A 26,494-nucleotide genomic window follows, 5' to 3' on the forward strand; every position below is an offset into this window, starting at 1 on the left:
TGCAGAGAAACACCTCTTCTCCACGCCTGTATCATCTCTGTAGACAATTCACAGGTCTCAAACAACAGTAACCCTCTGTAACAATAACACCTGTATGTGCTCAAATTAAAGTGGGTCTATTTTCTCTTCAATACTGTGTATGCCCTTTCATTTCACAATAAACACACAACAATAAACTACAATAGCCTACTGTACTGTTTTAATTGGTGCCTTTAAATTGGAATTGCTTTCATCTTTGGAACATGAAGTACAGCATTTCACATTGTGAGTAATCCCATGTTATTTATACATGTAACATCAGTGGCATGAAAACAAAAAATAATAAATAATAATAATACTGTGGTACAAGGGACATACAAAGAAAAACTCAACTCGGAATAATTTGTGTCATTTAAACGAGGGATTATTGCTCTGTGACAATTACTGACTAAAGGGACGTAAACCCACCGAAGAACATAAATCAAGTCAGCTGAGCTATACCACTCAGAGGAATCAACTTTAATGAAGAACACACACATGCAATCAGTATTTTTTTCGCCGTTATTGTCGCCATAAATTTGTTTCAGTTAGCGTATGACCCCTGCCCCCACTTTACACGTCAAGGTTTATAACATTTCATACAACAGTGAGGACCTTTCTTCTGAAATGTTGAGTATACTTCCGCTTTCTGCGTGTCACAGTCCTCAATCCCAGAAGTAGCCAGTCTCAGACGGCGAAGGATTTAGATGCACAGAAACTAAACCGCTTGATCAAACAGGGGGTTGAAGGATATTAAAACAACATATAAATTAGTAGCTACACCCATAGCAATCCGGATTTGTCTTCTCTCCTGAATGAAAGTACGCTAGTTTGCTCTGGAGGTTGGGACAATTAACATTTCAAGACCTCACCTACTTACTACCGCTCTTCTGTTGCCAACTTCAGTAAGGGCGACCGACACCATTCGTGTCACAAACGTTAGCCACTATGTTCAGCTGGTCAAATAAAAACGGGAAAAAAGACCCCGAACTTTTTCAGAATGTTGCTGATGGTTTGCGGCGACTCTATCGGACTAAACTATTTCCCCTGGAGGACGCTTATCGATTCCATGACTTCCACTCACCTGCACTTGAGGATGCCGACTTCGACAACAAACCAATGGTTCTCCTGGTCGGTCAATACTCAACAGGAAAAACCACATTTATCAGACATCTTATGGAGCAAGACTTTCCAGGGATGAGAATCGGACCCGAGCCAACCACAGATTCTTTCATCGCGGTGATGCACGGCGATCAGGATGGTGTAATACCGGGGAACGCCTTGGTAGTCGATCCCAAAAAACCCTTCCGTAAACTCAACGCATTTGGCAACGCGTTCCTTAACAGGTAATCTCGTGGCCCAATTTTGGGCTTTTTAGAAAGCTTCTGTAGAATGTAAAAAATGTGTACATCGTTAATGAGTTTGACTGCAAAAAATATTCACATTGTACAATTGTGTCCTACGACACACACAACCCAATTCAATGTAAACGATCTAGCCTAATGAGATCAACGTTCAAGTGACAAGCCCTTATTCTCGTTGGCAGTGGATAAAATAGCATTCTAATCAACAAACAAGCTTAAACATGTTGGGAATAAAAACACTCTACTGCAATTGTCTTCTATCATTAAATCTAGCCTAGCGTCTCTCCCCCCCTTCTTCCTCAGTATGATAATCAGAATCCATGAGTGTGTCAGCACCTTCCACCAAACATATTTAAAAGTGAGTGGGGCATTTTACAACAGATTCCTCACACAAGGATAAAAAAAAAAAACACACACACACAAGTAGCACACATTTCCATGCACCTGGGAAATTTTAGTTTAGCCTCGAGCCATGTGCTTGGCTATAATGTCACTTGGATAGCTGGAAAATTGAAATTATTTTTATCCAGGTTTCTAAGCAACATACTAATGAGTAATTATGTCCTTAGCTGTTCACAGTTTAAAACCTAAGGCTTTAGTTCAGTTGCCACGTTTGTTGCTAACTTCTATCAAGACTTCTGTCTGTGACAAGGCATTTTGAAATTGTAGTTAATCTACAGATACTGGTATCTTAATTGGTACTATGACATTGTTGTAAAATGGGACATCTTTATTATGACATTCAGGACATGAAGACATGTCTGTATGCATGCGTCATTCACAAGTCAAGTTTTTTGTATCATTTTCCTTGTTCTGAATTATTGTATAAGTGAATCAGAATTAGGCTATACATTTTCTTTTGACATCAGTGCTGCTTTGTACTAATTGATAATCTTTCAATGTTTGAAGGCATTATGACATCAGATTTCTGGTGTTTTCCAGTTGGTATTATGACATCAGCATAATGGCATTGTAGACTTTGATGAGTCAACAGGGCTTGATTGTGACATCAATAGCTGACAAGATTGAGTTATCAGACCTTTTAAGAGGGTCACATCTATGACCCCACTCTACTATAATCTCGGACTAGTTCGATTTTGTGAGGTGGTGGTGGAAAAAAACGATGTGAACTCTCAAAATACCCTCAAAGGTTCTGCCTTCCCTAGCAGGGTTGAGCATCCTGTGTAATGTAGTCCTGCTCTGCAGCTGAGCAGAAGCTGAACATATGGTGAGATCAACTTGGCCTTGTGGACACACTTGTGCTGGTCAGGTTTGTGGACACAGTCACCAGGAGCTCAATCTGGCACCGCCTCAGATTAGCACCGCTTCCTCACAACTAGACATGCTGGATTAAGATACACGGACAAAGCAGAGGCTGGACTACAAACTCTTGTCCTCCTTAGCTACTGGGATTGTAGAACGTTCTACTGTGGTAGTTCTACTCCCTGGCTACTTGTTGTTAAAGCTATGGTCTAAAACATTGTGACATTTTCAACTTTTGTGGTTTACTTAAAAACATGACCTGTAAGGTCAAGAGACACTTTAAAGTTCCTCTTTCAGTTACAGTATGACCACGCAGTGGAGAAGTGAGCAGTAATGTGGTTCAGTTAATGGGATTCAATCTACCACTCATGAACATAGCTGTTGATGTGATTTTGTAGACTATGACCGCTTTAACGTCATATTAAAGGGCAGTTAATTACATTATTGTGTGGAAAAAAAGAACATTTACCATTGGTCTTCAACTTGAGATGACCTCTATAACCAGTTATTAGCTTTATTACGTACAGTGCCCTCCAAAAGTATTGGAACAGTGAGGCGAATTCCTTTATTTTTGCTGTAGACTGAAAACATTTGGGCTTGACATCAAATAATGAACGTGAGACCAGAGATCAACGTTTCAGCTTTTATTTCCAGGTATTTACATCAGGATCTGATGCACAACTAAGAAAATATCACATTTTGTTTGAATCCACCCATTTGTCATGTGAGCAAAAGTATTGGAACAGATATACTTAAAACATATTTAAGTGAATAAGACTTAATATTTAGTTGCAAATCCTTTGCTTTCAATAACTGCAGCAAGTCTGTGACCCATTGACGTCACCAAACTTTTGCATTCTTCCTTTTTGATGCTTTCCCAGGCTTTCACTGCAGCCTCTTTCAGTTGTTGTTTGTTTTGTGGGGTTCCTCCCTTCAGTCTCCTCTTAAGCAGGTAAAATGCATGCTCTATAGGGTTTAAGTCTGGAGATTGACTTGGCCAGTCTAATACCTTCCATTTCTTGCCCCTGATGAACTCCTTTGTTGTTTTGGCAGTGTGTTTTGGGTCGTTATCTTGCTGCATGATGAAGGCTCTGCCAATCAGTTTGGTTGCATCTTTCCTTAAATTGGCAGACAAAATGTTTCTGTAGACTTCCGAGTTCATTTTGCTGCTGCCATCATGTGTTACATCCTCAATGAAGATTAATGAGCCCGTCCCAGAAGAAGCCATGCAAGCCCAAGCCATGACATTACCTCCACCGTGTTTCACAGATGAGCTTGTGTGTTTGGGATCATGAGCAGTTCCTTTCTTTCTCCAAACTTTAGCCTTTCCATCACTTTGGTAAAAGTTAATCTTTGTCTCATCAGTCCATAAAACTTTGTCCCAGAATTTTTGAGGTTCATCTCTGTACTTTTTGGCAAATTCCAGCCTGGCCTTCCTATTCTTCTTGCTAATGAGTGGTTTGCATCTTCTGGTGTAGCCCTTGTACTTTTGTTCATGAAGTCTTTTGCGAACAGTAGATAGTGATACCTTCACTCCTGCCATCTGGAGGTTGTTGCTGATCTCACTAACAGTTGTTTTAGGGTCTTTCTTTACAGCTCTTACAATGTTTCTGTCATCAACTGCTGATGTTTTCCTTGGTTTACCTGTTCGACGTCTGTTACTTAGTACACCAGTAGTTTTTCTTCTTCTTCAGGACATTCCAAATGGTTGTACTGGCTATGGCCAATGTTTCCGCAATGGCTCTGATTGATTTTCCATCTTCTCTAAGACTCACAATTGCTTGTTTTTCACCCAAAGACAGCGCTCTGGTTTTCATGTTGTTTTCACCTCTGAATACAGTCTGCATAGACAAAACCTATCTTACCCAATCTGAACCTGAGTGTAGACATTCAGTGGTATTTATTGATTGAATAATGTATGTAATAGGACACACCTGGGCAACAAAACACACCTGTCAGTCACATGTTCCAATACTTTTGCTCACGTGACAAATGGGTGGGTTCGAACAAAAAGGTGATATTTTCTAATTTGTGCATCAGATCCTGATGTAAATACCTGGAAATAAAAGCTGAAACGTTGATCTCTGGTTTCACATTCATCGTTTGATGTCAAGCCCAAATGTTTTCAGTCTACAGCAAAAATAAAGGAATTGGCCTCACTGTTCCAATACTTTTGGAGGGCACTGTATACAGCCCTGTAGCTAAATGTTGTCCATCTAGACTGCCAGTCAGAAGGGGGCCTCTGAGTGTGTGTCCACTGGAGAGCTAGCCAGCCTGGTAGTGTGAGAGTCAGCAGAGCTGGAGTTCCGCTCCGCTCGGGGCCTGGCCCGTGTGTTATTCCAGGACACTGACTCGGCACTTTGCTCTGGGGGCTCACAGGAAGAGCACTTTTTTGTGAAAAGGGGGGAACGTGTCGGAAAGCCCTCCAGCAGCACACACGCTCCACATCCTCAGGGTTGAAGCTAGTGTTTTCCTTTCTTATTCTGGGATGTTGAGGCCATGGTGTGTATGTTGTGTGTGTGTCTGGGGTTACATTTATGAGGATTGTGGGGACGATCATGGGTTTGAGAGCTTTGAGTGGAAAATGTTAGGCTAGATAAAAGGGCAAGCATGGAAAGAATGATATGTGATCAGGCCTGAGCCAAAGGAGAGAAGGAAAGGAAAAAAATGTTTTTGTTATGCTTGGCGCACCAGTCAATTGTAACACGATACCACCCGGGGCTCATTTTCCCTATGAATTTGACTTCTAGTTTGGCCTTCAATTTTTCCCCTTTCCTGTCTTCTCTATAGAGGCTCTATGGAGGGTAAACTCCACTACTACGCCGGGGTGGAGGCGAAGAATGTTAAAGGTTTAGCCCAGCTAGCAGGTCTTGTGACCCCGGTGCCCGTGGGCCCATGTTTTGAATATTAGTTCTGTGTGAGTGAACGGGAGTAGTAGGGGTAGGAAGAGAAGCTTCTAGAATGGGAACTCCAAAGCGTTGGCTTTTAAACAATTGGAGCCTTTGTGTGTGTGTGTGTTTGTAGGAGACAGCTGACTTGTGTGTAGTTTTTCATGTACACTCCGGAAACAACACCTTGTGATTGTCCTTGAATGTGAAATGGCTTGGTGATGGCAATAATACGCCCATGCAGATTTGCTAAACGGTGTCTTTTGTGTTAACACAATTTCATAAGGGTCTGTAGTTGTCATTGTTTAAACAACTTGCTTTGTTTCTAATGAGTCATGTCCTAGACTTCAGCCAATTAACTTTTTTCATTTCAGCCGTAAGATGTGTCAGAAGCAAACATTCAGTTTAGACAGATAGTGTTGTCTTTCATCACTGTCAACCTTGTTTAACTGGTTCTTTACGTTCTATTTTTCGTTCACCTTTACCCGCTATCTCTGTCATGCTCTCTCTCACTCTCTCGCTTTCGCTCTCTCTCGCTCTCTGTGTGTGTGTTTCTCTTTCTCTCTCTGTGTGTCTCTCTCTCTCTCTCTCTCTGTCTTTCTCTCCTCCTCTCCATGCAGGTTCATGTGTGCTCAGATGCCCAACCCCGTTCTGGAGAGCATCAGTATCATCGATACCCCTGGAATCCTGTCAGGAGAGAAACAGAGAATCAGCAGAGGTCAGTCCCACAAATGATACACACACAATACACTACATTGTAGTACACTACATTACTTACGCATACTGTAAATATTCCATCTCAAAATACTGTGCACAAATACCATAAATTCACACACACACACACACACACACACACACACACACACACACATACACAACCCTCCATTTGCTATAGTTTTATCAGTTGGTGACAGAGTTGTCTGTCAGCCCCTTCTCCCTTCAGGGAGCAGCCGTGAAGACTAAGGTCACATAAAGCACACTTTGAAGCTAAGAGCATTCCACACACACATTCATCCCCTCTCTGTGGAGACTCGCGCTCCGTTTCTCAAGAGAAGTGTGTTTGTGTCCAAGAATAACGCAACCCAGGGTGATACGAAATGTGGTATTTTGTGAAAGGGAAGCTGATTGAAAAGAAACGTGACAGAAGTGCCTGTCTACACACACGCGCGCACACACACACAAACACACCATCATAGAAACCCAGCATTGCACACTAGACTGATACTACCCAGCCTCTCACACTGTATAACACGGGACAAACAGAGAAGGACAGAGAAGCCTGTGTGAGGGAGCTCAGACCATATAAAGCCTCTGGCTTTAGGCTGCTCATTTGACTAGGGTTTCCTTATGTTTCGGCATGTAAATGAGAAATAGTGTGAAGAGACAACCAAATGGCCATGGCCTCTTAGAGAAACATCAGAAAGAACGAGTTTGTGTGAAGGTACTAATGATTCATGACCCCCATGTGTTATGCTCACCACATGGCACACTCAGACTTCATTCCGCAGATATGTACTGTACAGGCACACGCATACACACAGGGCTGACTGCATTGTTTTGTCAAACGACGACAGATAGACTAGCATGACTCGGGGTGGTGGTAGAGGATTAAGCTGTAGCAGTTGTCCGTGCTGTGGTTAGGAGTAGCGGGGTGGGTCTCGCCAGGGTCAGCCCAGGGAGGGTCTCGCCAGGGTCAGCCCAGGGAGGGTCTCTCCAGGGTCAGCCCAGGGAGGGTCTCTCCAGGGTCAGCCCAGGGAGGGTCTCTCCAGGGTCAGCCCAGGGAGGGTCTCTCCAGGGTCAGCCCAGGGAGAGGGGTGCAGTTGCCATCGTTGGGAGACAGGTGTTTTTTAATGAGCCACATGGAGGGAATGTCCTCCACCAAATCCCACGGGTCCCTCTGAGTTGTAGGTCCTCCTTTAGCCCCACACGGCTCTCTCACATACTGTCTGGCTCTGTCTGGCTCGGTTCTCCCGCTATCTCTCCCTCTCTGCATGTTGTTTTCACGCTATCTTTCTCAAAAAAAAAATTCTGCCCTACTTTGTTGTTCTCTTGTGTTTCTCTCTCTCTGTTTCTACGTTGATCTTACAAACTCTGCTGTGATGCTGTGTGGGGTTTTTTTTCTCTCCCTCTGCTTCTTTCCGTTTCATTCCCTTCCACTTCTGACACACAAACACACTCAGACACTCAGTCTGAATAACGCCCTATTTCAATGTGCTCACTCACTCACTTACTCACACATTCAGTCACACTCACACAGTCCATCACATGCAACAACAAAAAAAATCACAAAAGCCAGGCTGGAATGCCTGCACAGCAGATCTGACAACGCTGATTGTGTGGCCGTGCAGCCAAGCCATAGACCAGACGCATTCTTCCCACATCCAGTGACACAGGCCCTAATCAAAACCATAACTCATTTTCTCCTTCTCTTGGCCTTCTCTCTTGTCCTACTCTTCTTATTACAGAAAGGATTCCCCTTGCCAGATGATCTGGGCCAGTTTTCCTGTAGAAGCCTCTGTGTTCCCTATGAACCTCAGTCTCATCTGGCTCCCAGTGTCTCTGAATAAGAGCAGAACAGAATAGATGAAAACATTTTATGTCCAAATAGGGACATTTTGGAAAGAAATTCATGCGAGATCCTCGAGTTTAATCTGCCTTGAGCACCAGTCGAATATGTGGATCAAGTTTGTGTCCATTGCTGCCGACTGCCAAAAACTCAATTATCATCATCTTTTTATCATTTGTTCACCGCCATTGCCTCAACAGAACCTATTCGATTTCCATCCACCAGTTGCTAAAGTATATGTAGCCCACCGTACGTGTATACAATTGACACACTATGTCCCTCCCTCTCTTCCTATCTCTCTCTCTCTCTCTGCTCCCCTCTCCTCCTCCAGGGTATGACTTTGCCGCGGTACTGGAGTGGTTCGCCGAGCGTGTGGACCGCATCATCTTGCTGTTTGACGCACACAAGCTGGACATCTCGGACGAGTTCTCGGAGGTGATCCGCGCCCTCAAGAACCACGAGGACAAGATGCGTGTGGTCCTCAACAAGGCCGACCAGATCAGCACCCAGCAGCTGATGAGGGTGTATGGCGCCCTCATGTGGTCGCTGGGCAAGATCATCAACACGCCTGAGGTAGGTTGGGGGGGAGAGTTATTGGGTTTGGGTGCACCCAGAGGTTGACACCTTTCACGCTCATTGATGTTTCTGGTTCCTACAATCTCTACTATTTCTGTACCCTATAGCAAGGCACAAATTCCCTCAAGTAGCTTAACAGACACATGCAATATATTGCGCTGCAATAAAAAAAAAAAGGGAAAAAACCCCTTGTGGTTTGGAAAGTCTGCCCTCTCCATGTTCTGCAACAGATGGTCCTTCCATCACATTATGTTGTTGTACCCTGACAACATTCTATTGCAACGTTCCGTTCTGTCTTGATACAATGACTGTGTGGTGGTTCTAGGTGGTGCGTGTCTACATTGGGTCGTTCTGGGCCCAGCCCCTCCTGGTGGCAGACAACAGGAAGCTGTTTGAGGCGGAGGAGCAGGACCTGTTCCAGGACATCCAGGGGTTGCCACGCAACGCCGCCCTGCGCAAGCTCAACGACCTCATCAAGCGGGCGCGTCTCGCCAAGGTGAGGACCAATATGAATAAAGTTGTCTTGAATATAGTCCACATACACACACACACACACACAGACACACACTCAAAGATGTTGTTTGTATATGCAGTTCTGTGTCTGTATCCAAATGCTCCTTGTCAGTAAACTTCCTTTAATATGTTTGTTCATGTAATTGCTCTGCATCGCAGGCTGAGAAACATCTGTCAACAAACATTTTAATATTTGAATAGGTAACTTTATAGATCCATTTGAGATGTATCATATTGGCAGTAAGCCTATCTAACGACTGTGACTGTCTCAACCCATTTGACAACCTCCCCCAGGTGCATGCCTATATCATCAGCTCTCTGAGGAAGGACATGCCCAGCGTGTTTGGGAAGGAGGCCAAAAAGAAGGAGCTGATCGCTAACCTGAAAGACACCTACCTGAAGATTGAGAAAGAGTACCAGATTTCACCTGGGGACTTCCCCAAACTGGAGAAGATGCAGGTGAGATGGGAGGCCACTTCACACAGACTCCATACAGACATGCACACACCACAAGTTCTCCCTCGCAAAATACAAGTCAATGTGCATCGGTGAAATACATTTAGATTTTTTTTGCTAGATTTTTGCCCAAAGATTCTTCTTAGGGCAAATAATAAGGAGAAGTTCTCTCTCTGGCCATCTTTACACATGACATGTAGTCATTTAGCACACACTCTTATCCAGAGCGACTTACAGTAAGTACAGGGACATTCCCCCCAAGGCAAGTAGGGTTAAGTGCCTTGCCCAAGGACACAGTCATTTCGCACGGCCGGGAATTGAACCTTCTGCATTCAATTCGGCAACCTTCTGATTAATAGCCCGATTCCCTAACCACTCAGCCATCTGACACACAATAAACTAGCTCACATTCATGTTGGAACGTCATGACGTGTCCTGACACTCCTGTCTCCTCTGCTGCCCTAGAATGTCTGTGCTACTGGGCCTATTCTGTTATCTCAGATAACACATTGTGAATGCCATGTTTCTTTCCTGCCAAGCCTGTGTCTGTCTCCCTCCATGCTTCTAATCTCCCCGTCATGCTCTCAGGACCTTCTGAATGGTCATGACTTCTCCAAGTTCCCTGCCATCAAGCCCAAGCTGCTGGAGAATGTGGAGGACATGCTGGCCAACGACATCGCGCGCCTCATGACCTTGGTCCGCCAGGAGGAGGCGTCCATGCCCAGCCAACGGGTGAAGGGCGGCGCCTTCGAGGGCACCATGAGCGGCCCGTTCGGCCACGGGTACGGGGAGGGCGCGGGCGAGGGCATCGACGAGCTGGAGTGGGTTGTTGGCCGAGACAAGCCATCGTACGACGAGATCTTTTACACGCTTTCACCCATCAATGGGAAGGTGTCGGGCGCCGCCGTCAAGAAAGAGATGGTGAAGTCCAAGCTGCCCAACACGGTACTGGGAAAGATCTGGAAGCTGGCCGATGTGGACAAGGACGGCTACCTGGATGACGAGGAGTTTGCGCTTGCCAATCACCTCATCAAGGTGAAGCTGGAGGGTCACGAACTACCCGGGAAGCTGCCTGAACACCTGATTCCACCTTCAAAGCGAAACCTGCCGATGGAATGATTTGGCGGCTGGGTACTTTTTCCTTTGGCCCAGCCCAGACGTAACCCCTAACCCCTGAGACAAGGAATCATTTCTGGAAGGAGCCTCAAAGCAAAAGCACCAGAGAGAGACTTGGGGGTGGGGTTGTGTCTAGGTATGGAAAGGACTTAATGGAACAAAGCACACCTAAGATGGGGTTTATTACTGCATGATGTGAGTGGTAAAAGAATCAAATACCTAACTAAAGAAATTTTTAAGTAATATTCTGTTCATGTTGATACAAAGAAATAAAATAGTTGATCCTTTCAATGAAGAAAAAAAAATCTAACTTTAGAATGGTTGTTTTCTATATTTTTGTATTTCCTGTCTGTTGACCATATATTACTTTAAATAAATACTTATAAATGCTCCACGTTTCTTTCCTCTTAATAATGAGAAAGCTTTTATTTTGAAGTGACTGAATTCTGCACAGGCTGCCACCTGAAGACACAAGAAGGTAACTACAGCAATCAAAATGTCTGCGGCTCTATGAATCAGTAATATTTATAAGGAACTTTTACAATAATCAGAGCTTCCATAGACTCTGATGAGAGAAATTGTGAAATAACCTCTCAACTTGAGCACACTCAGGGAACAACACACACAGCAATCAACAGCTGTAAGACCTCATGTAGAGAAAGACAGAGAGAAGCACAAATCGGATACAGACAGAGGGAGTTCTCTTAGAAAGACAACAAATGTATTCATGCACAAGTCAACCCGTTTCTGGAACTGAAACCCCCCAAGCTGCATTAACAACAAGCTTAACCTGACAAGTTTCACTTGGCCCTTTTCTGTACACAGCTTTCCCCTGCAGGGCCGGAGGAAGGATTCTCCTATTTCACTCAACACATTATCAAAGTGACTGACTGATTGTATGGTGGTTTACATACCTTCCATCCATAGGATGCCTGTCCACGCCTCTCCTGTCATTCACGGCAGGCCTCTCATCCTTACTCAACCCTTTTTGGCACCCAACGTACATAAAGTGGACATGGAACAAGGCCAGGAATGTGAATTATGTCCAAATAAATCTTCAGTGTAGATAGTGTATTTATGTTTGTGTGTGTGCTTTCATCCACTGTCCTGCTGTGTATTTCAGCATTTATTTATTTGTACTTATTGATTACTTTTGGAGATGTTTCTTGTCAACACATTTTATTTTAAAGGAGAGGAGCAAGTACAATAATAATCCAGTAATGGAGGGTAAAAGGCAGTAAACTATTTCAAATGCTCGGATAAACTATTTACAGATAAATAGTATGGTAAAAGCAAATAAACTTGTGTGCTGCCATTTTACTACCCTGTTTTCTACTACCCTAACATTGCACATACTATCTGCAAGATTTACCTTTTTGTGATGTTTGAGTTAATGTTGTTGCACTGTGTCTTGTACCTTGGCTTTAACCTCTGTTGTAACAAGAATTGTGGACTTGATAATCACCCACACTTACTATATTTGCATTTGACTAATTTAGCAGACACTTTCATCCAAAGCGACATACATATAGTGTAGCTCCATTGGATAATCCAGTATGCCTCTTCATGTCCACTCAGCTGTTGTGTTTCACTACTGTTATGAAGCCTGTGTCATTCTCTACCTTTCTCCTTGTCTTCAAAGCCGGTGGATTCCAGTTCTAGAACACATTATGCTGGCGGTGCTAGAATCCTCATAGAAGTGTGAAGTGAGGAGGCAAATATGTCTCCCTTTCCTCAGTTCATTGACTCCCCCCAAACGCACTCTCTCGTCTCCCACCCCCATCTGTCCCTCACATACACTTTCTCTCTCTTCTGAAGTTCCCAGCGTGTCTGACTGATCCATTTCCCCATCTGGTGTCGTGTCCCATCCCGTCATCCCATCTCCAGCTGTTCCTCCATCTGTCTTACCTCTCCCATCTACCTGTCTGTGGGCCCCTGTCCTTCTCGTCATCCCTAAAAACAATCTAAACACCACTTCCACCCCATCCCCTCACTGACATGCTACTCCAGGGGAACTGCCTGCGCAGGGTTATATAACAGCTAGAAAAGTGTGGAAAGATGTCACTTCTCAGACAGAGATGAGAAAAATGTGAGCTCTCTGTGCAGCCCAGTGGTCACAGTGTACTTTGTGTGTTGTTACTTTGAGTCACAGTACACATGTCATAGTATGCTATGTGTGTCTAAGCATATTGTTTGTTATTATTGTGTACACAGTGTGTGTTGGTGAGTGTGTGTCACAGTGTGTGTCATTTTCTATCTAACGATATAACGTGAACATATTTTAATGTCAACATGGAGTGATTGTGTTATTTTACCGACAATAGTGTTTCTATATCATGAAAGCTGTGCTCAGAAGGTTATAAGCCCTATTGCATGCAAATATTTCTGTTGATGTTTCTGTAAAATCCAACCATACATCAAACTAGCATATTTTTAAAGGAGGTTTATTGTGAAATCTCAAAGAGAGTTGACAACAGAGCACAGCAGCACAACATGATCAAGTACTGATATCAAAGTCTTCACTGAGTGCCTAGTCTCAACTATTTCACATATTCTGGGAATGAAAATTGGGGGAGAAGAAGATGAAGGGTGGTAGATGACTAGGAAGAAGTTAAGTGCTTAATATTCTAGTCTGTTTACCAGCAGACAAATCAACCCTGTTTTCCCCGATTCTGTTCTTTGAGGAGGAGGAGGGGGGGAGGAAGATAGATAAGTAATATTTTGGGAGGGACCCTGTGAGTTCTCAAAACACATGCAGGGCCCCAGTGCATCTTGGGAGTGTGACAACATCCTATCAGGGGGTCATTTCATTGAAGTCACTGCTCAGTAAGCACCCAAAGGGTATCCCCTCTATACAATCTAAAGACAAGAAATCTCTACTGATATACAACCAACTTAATCCGGCTTAGTCTTTCTTTTTTCCTGTCCCAAACTATCCCCTAAGCCTACTAAATCAATCAATTGAGCAATCAAAATTCATCATGTAATCAATCCATTAAGCTGTGTCAGGAAGAGTCTTCCCTGCCCAATCTTGGTCAGGCTCAAGTAGATAAACCACCTGGGAGACACACCAAGTGCTGTTACAGCTTAAGGTACAGCAAATCACAAGGGTTTGTGGAGGGCCTTGAGGTAGTTCTAGTTAGGGCTGCAAGATACAGGGACCCGGGCCAGGGGGCCGGGACGTGGTGGCAGGGGGTTGGGATCAGCAGGGTGGAGCTGTAGACGGGTCCCCTCCGAACATCTCCTGTGAGGCGTAGGTGATGTAGAGGAAGCCATCGGGGTCGCTGTGCTGGGAATATACCTCTCCCATGCTGGAGGACATGCATGACATGCTCCTCTCAGACACGAGCAGGTAGAGAGCCTCGGTGGCCTCCAGGTCGATCTTACTCCTAAGGAGGGGGGAAGGGAAGGAGTAGGGGAGATCAAAGAGAATTCACATTAAAACCATTCATGGTTAGTCACAGGTTATCCATAACAAACGTCTCTTTCTCAACACTTCCACTCATGGGTTCTCACCTGAGAAGACAGAGGAACTGACCCAGGGTAAGCTCGAAGGGAACTAAGAATTTGGTTTTGTCCAAAAGGGGAAGGGTCTTTTCACGGATGTATCGCTCCACGATTACCTGCTCATCCACAGCACACAAACATATGACTAATGAAAACACCTGCATTTGTAAAGGAGGAAGCCTACCATTTGGCTACATATTGTATTTAAAGTTTAAGAAACTAACAGGCAAAAAAGTGTTCAAAAAAGTAAAATAACTCACAGGCAACTTATTTGGGAATTTAGAGCGGATACTGCACACTTCATCTTGTCTTGTTGCTAGAAATGCACAACAAATGTTTCATCATACATTGTACAGTAGGATAGATTTTAAGATAGATTAGTATCATGCAGCTTTACACAGTATATGCTACATTATATTTTTCATCTACGTGACAATATAAGAACACAATAAAAACTCACCAAGGCATTTCCTTTGCTTGAAAGGCATCAATTCCATAGATTTCTCAAAAGGAGGCATGATTCTTCTGTGGTAGTTTACTTAGACCTATGGTAGCGGTGCAACGGATTGCGCCGGTGACAGTCTTTCCCGGGCTGACGGTAGTCCCCTCGGGTGGAAGTCAGTACAAACTACACTGAAGCAGCACGCACCGTTGGCTTATATAGGGTCAATGTCTGGGAGGGGTCGAAATGTGACTGTCTTATGTAAATATGCTTACATGGACAAACAGAGCCACGCTCCTCGTCTTGATGAGCAGTTTTGAATTAGGCCTGCTCTCATCATTGGTTTAAATTTGTTTCACACATACAAGTTATCTCAGAGGCGCCTCTGACACCTATCTCAGACATTGTATGCACACGCTTTTAAAGAAGAGTTTAGTAAGGCATTACTGTATTTGTTTCTTATAATTCTTATAATTCTATTTGTAGATATATTTTTGCTTTTACATGGCCCTTTCAAATGCACTTTCTCTTTCTATGTTAAGGAGACCCCCCCCACACACACACACACACACACACAGGGGCATTTCTACACGGGGGCCTACAGAGGGCAGTGCCCCCCCTGTGGCCCCCCTGAGCTGAGTGAATAATAAATAAAAATAAAACGTTTTTTTTAACACGTTTTTCTTCTTCTAGTAGTCATCATGAACCGAGGAAGGGACATTGCAGCTTTTTTCCCCCCAGTAAATAAAGAAGTTAGAGAAACATATGAAGGTATTGAGAGAGCTGAGAAGCTGGAAGAGGGAGAGCCAGAGCATTTTGTATGATTTTAATGTAAAGCAAATTTAAGTATTTAATGTTTATATATCATTTGTTTCCGTTTTTTAATGTGCCCCTCTGATTAAACACTGGCCCCCCTTGGCCCCCCCAGTAAAATTAGTCTACAACTGCCACTGCACACACACACACACACACACGCACACACACACACACACACACACCACACAATAGAGGAAAACACACACTTGCACACACCTTTACATGTTTACCCGTAAATATCCAGCTGACCAGACTATTGCCCATGCAACGGTTCTAAACGCGTGTTTGGTTATTTGGCTATTGCAGCACTTTAAGCACCGGAAGAAATTAGTTGGGTAAGATTGGGGGAGAATGCTGTCCAGGAAAATGCTGAGTTGCTCCACTTCTACAATTAGTGTAAGCGATGGCCTGAAGTCTTGGGAGAGTGCGAATTTAGGCCACTACTGGATCTGAACACTCAGCCAACTGTCTACTTATTCGCAAAGCATTCACATTTCCAGGTCTATTCTAACCTGTGTAAAAAGGAACTGTGGACCAACTCGGCTCTTTGATTGAATTAAATGAAAACAATCTTCTCAGGGTAACGACGTTACCAACATGCCTGTCTGTTGTTAGAGCAGGTCAACCCCCTTTTCACAGGCAGAGGTCGCTCTCTGCTGGTTAACGATTGACATTGCAGATGTTTGAGATTTCAAGGTGGACGTGTCGTTTACGCATACTCCGAGTGGTGAATCTAAATATAGGTACTCCAAAAAGCCTATTAAATTATACTATAATTAGGCTATATGTAGTCTTTTTTAAGCTATACATTTTAGCATTATCTGTCACATGTAAGATAGATGCAAATGTTCGCCTAAGTTGTTTGAAGTTTAGATATAGGCCTGCATATATAGTCTAGTATTGTAGGCTACATACCTTCCAAAAATATCAAATTGACAAAAACACGTTATAAGTGTGTAACAAACTAATCTAGTAATGTTGCACACTCGTTCTAAACCTTCAAAAATCTATAAACATTATGAGAAACAGCCTCAATCCCTGTTTGAACTTCCTCAAGACAAGGATGAGTCCTCCTTGCCAAAGGCGATTGGCTTGAATATGATTTCTGGAACAATAGTTTGGAAAGTTGTGGTGCTCCAAAAAACTGAAATATTCATTTGGTCTGGTACTGAGCTGTCTGTGTTGGTAAACAACGTTCAAATGGCCTCATTAGCTTACACAACATGATTATAGTGAGAACTTTTCATTTTTTTGACTGAAAGATTATTGGGCCTACCAAGGCTATCTTTAATTTTAGGTGAACTGGAAATTGTATACTCTAGGGATTTTCAAGGCGTCCTTTCGAAACTTCTCTGGCCAATCACGTTCGAGTTTAGATCCGTACGCTCCACCCTCTACACACTTTTTTTGTCTATCCCACATGTAACGTTATTTCTCGCATTGTTTCATTCGGCCGTATCAATAACTGGCACATAAGGCGCACGATGGACAAGGTGGATCCCTGAATCGAAAAAATTGTTAACATGATTAGGATCGGATTAAAATAGAAAATGGTTTGATAATCTCTTCAATGCATGAGCATTAATTAAGGCTACATCTTGCCAGTCAGCAAAACTGAATGCAAGCCTATGGCAACTATTTGGTATTTTGCAAACGAGGCAATTATTGGATTTGGGCTAGCGTAGTTGATCGGATACAATGTTGCCATTGTCGATCGTGAGGACATATGTTGAACTGGCTCGTGCTGGACCTTAGCCTAGCCATTGTCATTGTAGCCGAAAAGCAAAAGCTCAAGCGTTGGTTCTGCCTTAAATATGGCAGGGCGCCGGAGCTGTGTGAATTCGCTTTGGTCTGGTACCGAGCGGGTCCGAATCAGCGAGCGTCTGAAAGCGACCTTGGCGGGCATCTTCGAACTAGACCTTCTCAGGGGAAAACATCTGGAGATGGTCGATGCTGCTCTGGTCGATAAAGACACCAACAACCGGACTGGCATCGATCAAGAGGGGCCACATCTCGAGAGCGCAGCCTCCGACGGCTCTGCGACATCCCGGCGGCAACAGGTCAGTCAGTCAGTTGGACAGAAGAGGAATTATGAAAAATGAATGCTAACGATGATGATACACCAATCTGCCGTTCTCTGTAGCAGCAGCCTGATTTAGATGCGCTGCACCAGTAGCCTACCTCTTACATGGCTTGAAAGGACATGCAATCCTATCACCAAGCCAAGGATTACACAATGTGTTTGACCTATCGAAATAGAAATGACAGCATGCCAAATTATGCCTGTACAACTAGTTGTGTGTAGCGGTCAGATGAAGTCAAGGTTAATGAGACGGAAATGTTTGTTATATTAACTGTAAATTACTCTCTTCAAAATCAGCTTTTTTTGCAGTAGTAATTATATTCAGGTGGTGTCCACAATGTTCTCATCTTTTCAAAGGCATTTTCCCACAGGGCATGAAATATGACATGGAATCTGTGTCATTGATCTACACAGCCTGAATTGAGACACAGTCACCTCCTACACGTATCAGTTATTTTCTTTCTATCTGTCTTTATGAATGACCTTAATTCATCCACAGAGTAAGATTGTGCAAGTTGATGCCACAGAACACAACACACCAAAACACTAGGACTACGTCTAGCTCAAACCCTCACCCACACAACCCTACCTAAACAGGTCTCCTTGTAGAACTGGAGCCTGAGGGCATATGGAAAGAGAGTAAGAAAGAGAGAGAAACCAAGGGAGAGTGTCATTTCCACACTGCTTCATTCATGTTTCAGAGGACTGTGACCCCCTTTGACATCCACAAAAGGGACTATACGGTAGCCTATAAACTCCTGCTTCTGGATTCCTTATATCTTAAATGCCCACAGTGCTTTGAACACCAGTAACTGAACAACAGCAGGACAACTCTCATACACATACACACTGACAAGAGGAGGTTGTATGAGAAAACCCACAAGGCTGAGATTTAGAGATGGAGCAGGACCTTGAAACCTATCACAGTGAGTGAGTAATGACATACATTCGGTCGCACAGCAACACTAATATAGGCTCTCCTGTATTCCTGTGGTTTTGAGGCACGCTATGGTGAGGCGAACAAGCATTAGTCATCTCGCATGGGAGCCGGCGCCTTGCTGTTGCCGGGCTGGCCGGCTGCCCTCTCGCCGACGCAAGCGCCCCCATCATTTGCATAGACAACGATTGGAAATGAGTAGGTGATGTTGTTGTGTAGTTGTGGTTGCCAACGTGACTGACTGTATCACCTCTTTAACGCCGTCCGCTAGGGAGAGGGGAGACAGGAATAAGGTTAGAGTGACTCATTGGTAGATTTTTTGTTTGTTATTTTTTTAAGCCTTTGGAACCAAATTGTGAATTTGTTTATTCATGTTTGCTCTTCTCTTGTTCATTTTTCATGACAAACCACATCAATACGTCACTAAGGCTAGATGTTATTTAGCCTCAAAACACAAGACAGAAGTTGCCCTGCTTTCTAGTTAAACATTATGCATGAATAATGCATAAATTATGCACAACACATTATGTTGTATGCAACACACAAAACCAATGATTACATGATTGGAAAGCACCATAAATACATACTCACATGTTTTAGCATAGAAATACATAACATGAGGGTAATGTGCTTTTATAAGTTGTTTTGGTAGTCTTATAGTGTGTGCAGTCTGGACAGTTTGCTCCTTTAGGTAAAATGGCTGTGCCTCTGTCTAACACTGAGGCAGATCATATTACAGGGCTTTTAGTCCTGGTCATTGAGCTAACTTCCACCTGCCTGCTCTCTGTATGATTCAATCACACTCATCTAAATGTAACATTAGCTGGTGGTAACATTGTTAAAAATGTTGTTGGTCAAGGTCTATGTGTGTCAGATTGTTTTTGGGTGAGTGAGAGAACTTGACAAAAAGATAGCATTTGATTTGTTTGTTTTTACATTGCTCAGCTCAGTATGAGTTAAATATTCTGCTAGGTTTGTTGTGTGGGTGGAGAGCGCAGGAAAGAGCAGCTGTAACTATGGTGAAGAGGTGGTGTCTAGGATATTATAGAATTGGGGGGTTTGTTAAAGAGGGGTGAGGAGGGGTCCTTAAAGATGCCCTTCTCTCTCACCAGGCAACCCCCTCCCCCGCAACCTTCCTCTCCCTCACTACCGCCCTCTCTCTTTCCCCCCCCTATCCATGCCTCCTTTTCTCCAATGTTTCTTGAAATCCAGAACAAAAATGTTACACAACAGGAAGCCAAAATATTTGACTCCATTAAGCTGATAAGAAGCAGAAGCAGCAGCTTAAACGGGACAAAGTTTCAAACCCCTTTTTCTCCTCCTCCCCCGTCTTATCCCTCCTGCTCCTTACACTCCCCCTCTCCTTCCTGCTCCTCTGTTCTTTGTTACGTCATCTGTCTTTCTCTTTAACTCCTCTAAGCCCCTCTCCTCCCTTCTCTCTAGCTGTGTGAGTCACCTGTATTGTCTTTTCTGATCTCTTCAGTGAACTGGATTGATCAGGCCTGACCAGCAACACAAAGACCCTGTTGTCCTTCCCCATCTTTCTAATGTAGGGGGCTTCTCATTGGTCACTACTCTGACATCAATCTAACAGATGGATGAATTGGTTGTTGGTTTGACATGCCTGTTGCTTTGAGGTTAGACTTCCAGTAAGGTTGGTGAGATCATCACCAGGGTGGGGGAAAGGAATGTGAACCTCCCAGATGTCAGACCCTGTGTCAAACAAGCCTGTGATCATCAACCAGCAAACATGTTGGATCTTGAAAAACCCGGTTTGTTTCTCTTAGGTTCCCTCTCCTTCAGAAGTGGTATCACCCGCCCAGAGTACCACGTTGGACAGTGGAGGGAACTCCGGAGAGGGTCCGGTCCATTCCAGAGGCAGTGAGGGAAACTCACGATGGTCCACTCTGTCTTGGGATACCCCCTCAGACCTGCTCTCTCCTCCAACTCCAGAACCAGATAGTGGGGGCCATTTGGACTTTGACTCTAGGCCCAGCTCAGGTACTATACTGTGGATCGTGTGTGTGTGATGGGCTGTCCTATGTGTGACCTATATGACAGACCTATAATGTCAACAACATTTCTCGCCCTTCCAGCTTTAATAGCTGACCGTGTGTAGGGTGTGGGGCAAACCACTAAGTCTTGATTAAACATTAACTCTACCTCCTTTTCTTCTCTCCGTTCCTTGTATTTACCCATCTCCTGGTATGTCCCTCTTTCAACCTTCCTATCGCGTTCACCCCTCATTCCCAAAACTCATTCACTTTGGATTGGTTTACTCACCATTCATTTTCCACTACATGCCTACCCCCTCCTGTCTCTGTCTCTCTCCAGGTTTTTACTCGGTCAGTGGCAGCTCCCTGTCTGACTCCTGCTACTCTGTGTCCAGTGAGGCTGCCCAGGGGGGGCTGGGGAGGCTCGCTCCCCTGTCTGGGGGGAGCTCCAGGCTGTGGGAGCAGCGTCCTCTCTCTGCAGACCACAGTGACACCCAGTGGCCGGAGGCAGCAGCACAGAAGCAGCCAACAGCTCATAGCACAGAGGAAACTTCAGGGGTGGCTGACAGGAGGCCTGTGTCCACAGGTCTGAATGACAAACACACAAACCTATATATATATATATATATATATATATACACACAAACACATACTGTATTATATTATATGGATTCATAGGGAAACTATAGAGCCAAAGAGTCTGATGCTGTCCTTCTTTCTCATTGTCTCTCCACAGGTGATCTGGACCTTAATGGCCTGATGTTCTTAACAGACCTCTGCTCCAGCCTGGGAGACCCGCAGGCCGGCCCCCTCATCCTCCCCCTCTCTGACCTCACTTCCTCTTACATCCGCCCCCAGCTGGACACCCGTTTCTGCTCAGACCTGGTGTCCCGTCGGACCAAGGAGGTGTACCCCTACCCCAGCCCTCTGCACGCTGTTGCCCTCCAGAGCCCCCTCTTCACCTCCAGCCAGGACCCCTTACCACCTCCCCGCCTCTCCCCCAGCTCCGATGGAACCCAGCCTGGAGAACAACCATCACCCTCTCACCCTGCCCTGGTCCTTGAGCCACCCCAACCCCCCCCGTCCCCCTCCCTGACCCAGCTGGAGCAGTACATCGCCAGACTGGCCCACCAGTACCAGAGCCGGGTTGCCTGCAACCTCACCCCCTCTGCCACTCCTGGTCCTGGGGGCCAGCGGGTCCCGAGGACCCCGCGCCACGGCTCCACGCAGTCCTTATCAGCCTTTGAGAACCGCTGTACCCCCTCCAGCCACCCAGGGGGCAGCATGACACCCTGTAAGTCCCTGCTAGGGAACTCCGGGCGGGTGAGCCTCAGCAACATTGGACGGAAAGCCAGCAGGAACTCTATCAACCTGGGGCACCTGCCCTCCGTGACCGGAGAGGATCTGAACATCAGCCTCCACCTCAACCTTAATCTCAACCTCAACCCAGCCCTCAACACCAAACCAGGGATGGATCCAAAACACTCCAGGGAAGGGTCTGGATCAGTTGGGGCCTTGAAAGGCGACTTTGTTACCCCCACTTCCTCCTCCTCTTCCCTCTCCACTTCTACCCCCACCCCAGCCATGAGACCCCGTCCTCGGATCTCCACCTGCCCTTCGTCCCTCAGCCATCGCAGCTCCTTGGAGGTCACGGGTTCAGGAGCAGGGATGGGGTCCCTGGCTTTCTCTCGCTCACTGGACTGGAGCAGTGCGTCACCACGACCAATGTCCGTTCCCAGTTCTAGTTGTGGTTTGGGTTCTAGTCCCGGCCTGGCTTCAGAGCCCAGCACCAAGCTGTGCGAGGACTCGGCCATGGTAGCAGAGATCTCCCGACTCTCAGGTTTGCCTCGGGCTGTTGTGATTGGCCTGATGGAGCAGGGGGTGGAGCTAGACGTGGACTGTTTCCAGAGCGATGCGGATAGGAAGGGTCCAGGGTTAGAGGTCACAGGGGTCAAAGCCCCAGGCTCCTACTCCCGGTCAGTGGGGCAGACTGAACCCTCTCAATATCCCAGCCTTCACCTTCATGCCACTACTGGTGGTGATACAGACTTGAACCCACCCAGGCCTATCCAGCTCTCCCTCAGTGTATCCCACTCCCCCCAGTCTCATTCTGGTCTCACTCCCCCCCTCGCCCACTCTCCCCAATCTCACCCAAGCCTGACCCCCCCACGTTCCCTCTCCCACTCCCCCCAGTCCCACTCCAGCAGCCCTCACCACCCGTACCAGTCCACCCCAACACATACGCACCACACACCCCACTCTTTCTCCTCACACTACCAACACCACGCCCCCTCTGACCCTCCTTCCTCCTCCACTGCCTCCTCCCCTGCCTCCCGTCAAAACAGGGTGCGCTCCCCGCCCCGCCCCCTTCAGCCCTCCCCGCTTGGCCCCACCCCTCTGTCCGTGTTCCGTCGCGATGCGCCGTTCCAGTGTTCCTTGCCACGTGTCATTGCAGGCGACTCGCCAGTAGGGGGCGGTCTCAGGCCCAGGGGAGGCTCTCTACGGCAGGCTGGAGGAGGAGGGGCTGGAGGAGGAGGAGGGATTGGGGGTGGATGGAGGAGAGTGGAGGGGGAGGGACTGTATCAGGGAAAACACATCTCCCGGGAGCTGGTGAGGGCATCGACGGTGAGCAGCTTTGCCCGGCAAGAGAGCTATGGCAGCAGCTGGGGGAGGAGCGATGAGGGGGCAGTACAGATGCCTAAAAGGACAGCAAGATTCTGCAAGGGCTTTGAGGGATATTTCATGGGCAAGGAGGAAGAAGAGGAGATGACGGAGGAGGGGGTCTGGAGGAGAGATGGCGAAGGGAGCAGGAGGAAAGACTACCAAAAGGTGAAGGCAAGACCGAAGGAGACCTCCTGGATCAAGAAAAAGGGTAAAGGAGGTTGGGACAAGCGCAGCTCCAGTCTGCGACTCTCCAGAAGGGCCCTGTTCCGCAGTGAGTCCCAGGGCAGGCTGGAGCCCCAATCCCAGCCAGAGGAGTCCTTTCAGGGGGCACAGTGGGCCTCCTCTTTAGACGTGACCATGGGGGGCCTGGATTACAGTGTGGAAGGGGGACGAGGAAGAGGGTTAGGGGGGAGAAAGAGGGAGGACAAACGCCTCTCATCCACCGCCAGTCTCTTTCACCTGTCTCGCTCTCAAAGCCTGGAGGGAAGCTGCCATTCCCTCTCTCCTCCCCTCTCCTCCCCCTCGTTCTCTCCTTCCCCTCCTCCGCGGGCGCCTCTCACGCGCTCTCGCTCGCTGAGGGACTTGGGCCGAAGAGTGTTTGGCTCGGTGCGATCGCTCAGTTTGAAACACAAGACACAAAAGAAATGAGAAAAGTATGATGATGAACACAGTGTTTTCTTCCTGTTTTACAATCAAAAGTTCTAGTGACAGTTCATTGTATTTTGGTATTTAAGGGAATTCCCCATTCTAAACTTGATTTTGTTTAACTTGACTCTCAGCCAGTGGGTTTGTGTGTGTGTGCGTGTGAGAAAGACGGTTTGTGTGTATGAATACCCTAGCTCTCTGCATGCCGTACTGTGACTATCTATATGCGCTGTGATGGCCATTGTAAGAATGTGAGCTTCCTTTACTATTTGTTGTTGCCTTTGAAGTACAATCATATTGACCAAAACCAAGCAAATACTCTATAAATTGATATAGTGCTCAGGATTTCAAAATAGATATCAATAAATGAATTATACAAGAGTATTTACAAATTGTGTAACATGGCTTATAATTAATAAAGAAGTCTTATAATTACATAAAATGTGGCCTCTGAATATTTATTTAATCTTTGGACATTTTTGTACTTGCAAAAATATTTATATAACTGAATGAAAACACGTACACAAAAACACAAGCACAATTGATTGTGAAATCAAACACAATCACAATGTGAAAGGCATAACAGAACTTTCCAACAGTGTTCAGATTCAGAAAATTTAATTTTGTATCATTAAACTTTTGACCTCTCTGTTCAATCCCAAAATATCCCTCTCCTGTTGCCAGGCAACGCATTAATTCTGCATGACTCCTTTCCTGTCTTCATCTTCCTTTTCCAGCACCCCCTAGTCTCATCTACATGTGTGAAACCTATCCACTCCTCGACATAGATTTCAAGGCTTTTGATTGGTTTCAGATCCAAGCTCACACCAACGCTGTGCCTATGATCCTCTATCGGGGAGCAGGGAAAGTGCACACCTCAGGTGTGTGTGGCTCCTTTTTGAGGTCAGAGTTACTTAGGGGTGACCTGGCCTGTGCTTTCCCCAGAGCCATTCCTCTGGCCCCCCTGGCTGGTGAACATGCCTTGGTACAGGGCCTTCTCCTTCTGGTACTCGCTACTCAGCCTCTCCTCTGCTCGCTGCAGGTGCTTCTTCACATTTGCATCTAGCAGGGATTGATGGAACAACAACAAATAAAGTTATTGAAATCTTCATTGAAGACGTTTCTTCTGTTTATAGACTTCAGGATACAAATGATCTGGCCTTGTTGAAATACTTTCTAGTTTGTCAGTCCTTACCGTTAGGCTGACCTCTGCTGGCCTGAGTGAGGTACAGGCGGGCGGTCTGTGCGTCTCCCAGCTCGAGAGTGGCAACTCCCGCTCTGTACAAGGCTTTGATGTCAGCAGGACGCCACTGCAGCACACGCAAACTGTACTCCTGCACGCGGGCGTAGTTCACACGCTGTCTCTGTAGCAGGCAGGCTGGTAGAAAGATGGAGTTAAATAGGGAAAGCAAGATTACTGAAACTTAACAATAATGAGTCCACTAGTTATCAATTCTAAATTCAAGAAAGATTACATCTGTCATCTGTACATGGTACCAAGGCTTGGGAGAGCACAGCATCTGTTACCTGCTAGGTTGTTGTAGCAGTCAACCTGGGTGCTCCTCAGTATTTCCTCTTGCTCTGCAGTAAGTACTGGCGCTTCGGGACCAAATCCTTTAACCGCCGCCATCACATTTGCATCTAAACTCCGCAGTACAAGTAGGGAGCGGTGATATCGCCCTATAGCAGATCTAAAGTTCTTTTCCCGGTAGAAAGTGTTCCCTTCAGTTTTTAAGCGCACTGCCTCTTTGAGCTGGGAGTCAACTGTGGCACCAGGCGGACCCGATTTGAATGACCCCGACCAGCTGGCGGATGCTGCCCTGGTCTCGAGCTCTGAGCGGTCCTGTCCTGGCTCTTCCACACTGGCCTTAGAGCTCAATGGCTGAATGAAAAACAGAAAAATAACATGAAATAAATGGAGAGAAAAAAACTAATGGCAGATTATAATGCTTTGTCTACGCCTACTTGTTGTTGTTAAGCTTAACTTATTCTGCCTGAAACCCAATAAATAGGTCACTGCACTGCTAATATTGTCTGGCTATGAACTGAAGACTATTGCTAGACATAGCTAGCCTAAAGCATTTTAATTGAGGCTCTTCGCCGTTCCCCTTAGCAACTGAATCCCCACCTGCATGTACTGTAGGCTAACGTTTAGCCTAGCTGTGTTGTCTCGAGAGCCGGGCAGATACGTTTCAGAAAGACAAAAGAATGACCCCTTAATTTATGTTTACAAGTAGTGTGTATGGTACCTACCTTACAATCCATTGATGTGTCAATTTAAAACACAGACAATTAGTTCAACCGGACAATCGACCAATATGCAACCCCTCATTAGTTGCAGCACTTCCTTCTTATTCTATGGTAAGCGTCTTACACGCTACTGTATGCTTTTTCTTACTGCCACCTACTGGCAAACAATAACGTTACACTGAAATTAGTCAAAAATGGAAGCTTTGTGCAGAGCCTGTTTAATTATGTTTCTTTATTAGACATTCTCTGCTTTGTGCATGTTAACGGAACAATATTGATCTCTCTCTCTCTCACTGTCCTACATTTGTTATGAGAAAATTGTTATCAATTATTAGGCCAAAGTAAGTCAGACTTTATTAGAATAATCTGATGTATATTTGAGATTTTTGACACAAG

General features: G+C 45.5%; 4 protein-coding genes across 4 annotated transcripts; 2 read left to right on the plus strand and 2 right to left on the minus strand.

Moving 5' to 3' along the window:
• The first annotated feature begins 660 nt into the window (after positions 1 to 660).
• On the plus strand, positions 661 to 11,150 carry ehd1a (EH-domain containing 1a). The gene is made up of 6 exons (XM_047022180.1): positions 661 to 1,364; positions 6,154 to 6,251; positions 8,431 to 8,672; positions 9,001 to 9,171; positions 9,483 to 9,647; positions 10,233 to 11,150. The coding sequence occupies exons 1-6, from the start codon at positions 967 to 969 to the stop codon at positions 10,761 to 10,763; spliced, it is 1,605 nt and encodes a 534-aa protein (XP_046878136.1). The 5' UTR covers positions 661 to 966; the 3' UTR covers positions 10,764 to 11,150.
• Positions 11,151 to 13,188: 2,038 nt separating this feature from the next.
• Positions 13,189 to 14,902, minus strand: map1lc3cl (microtubule-associated protein 1 light chain 3 gamma, like). The gene is made up of 4 exons (XM_047021109.1): positions 14,728 to 14,902; positions 14,528 to 14,583; positions 14,277 to 14,383; positions 13,189 to 14,149 (listed from the first exon to the last, which is right to left on the minus strand). The coding sequence occupies exons 1-4, from the start codon at positions 14,783 to 14,785 to the stop codon at positions 13,963 to 13,965; spliced, it is 408 nt and encodes a 135-aa protein (XP_046877065.1). The 5' UTR covers positions 14,786 to 14,902; the 3' UTR covers positions 13,189 to 13,962.
• Positions 14,903 to 16,932: 2,030 nt separating this feature from the next.
• Positions 16,933 to 24,193, plus strand: si:ch211-168f7.5 (proline-rich protein 36). Its single transcript, XM_047052006.1, has 4 exons — positions 16,933 to 17,585; positions 20,333 to 20,546; positions 20,880 to 21,125; positions 21,276 to 24,193. Exons 1-4 carry the CDS (start codon positions 17,340 to 17,342, stop codon positions 23,849 to 23,851), a joined length of 3,282 nt encoding a protein of 1,093 aa, XP_046907962.1. The 5' UTR covers positions 16,933 to 17,339; the 3' UTR covers positions 23,852 to 24,193.
• A 97-nt stretch (positions 24,194 to 24,290) lies between these two features.
• Positions 24,291 to 26,233, minus strand: ttc9c (tetratricopeptide repeat domain 9C). The gene is made up of 4 exons (XM_047013966.1): positions 26,102 to 26,233; positions 25,376 to 25,730; positions 25,044 to 25,226; positions 24,291 to 24,910 (listed from the first exon to the last, which is right to left on the minus strand). The coding sequence occupies exons 1-4, from the start codon at positions 26,111 to 26,113 to the stop codon at positions 24,759 to 24,761; spliced, it is 702 nt and encodes a 233-aa protein (XP_046869922.1). The 5' UTR covers positions 26,114 to 26,233; the 3' UTR covers positions 24,291 to 24,758.
• Positions 26,234 to 26,494: the final 261 nt, after the last annotated feature.

This window comes from Hypomesus transpacificus, chromosome 1 (genome assembly GCF_021917145.1).
Source record: "Hypomesus transpacificus isolate Combined female chromosome 1, fHypTra1, whole genome shotgun sequence".
Classification (NCBI taxonomy): domain Eukaryota; kingdom Metazoa; phylum Chordata; class Actinopteri; order Osmeriformes; family Osmeridae; genus Hypomesus; species Hypomesus transpacificus.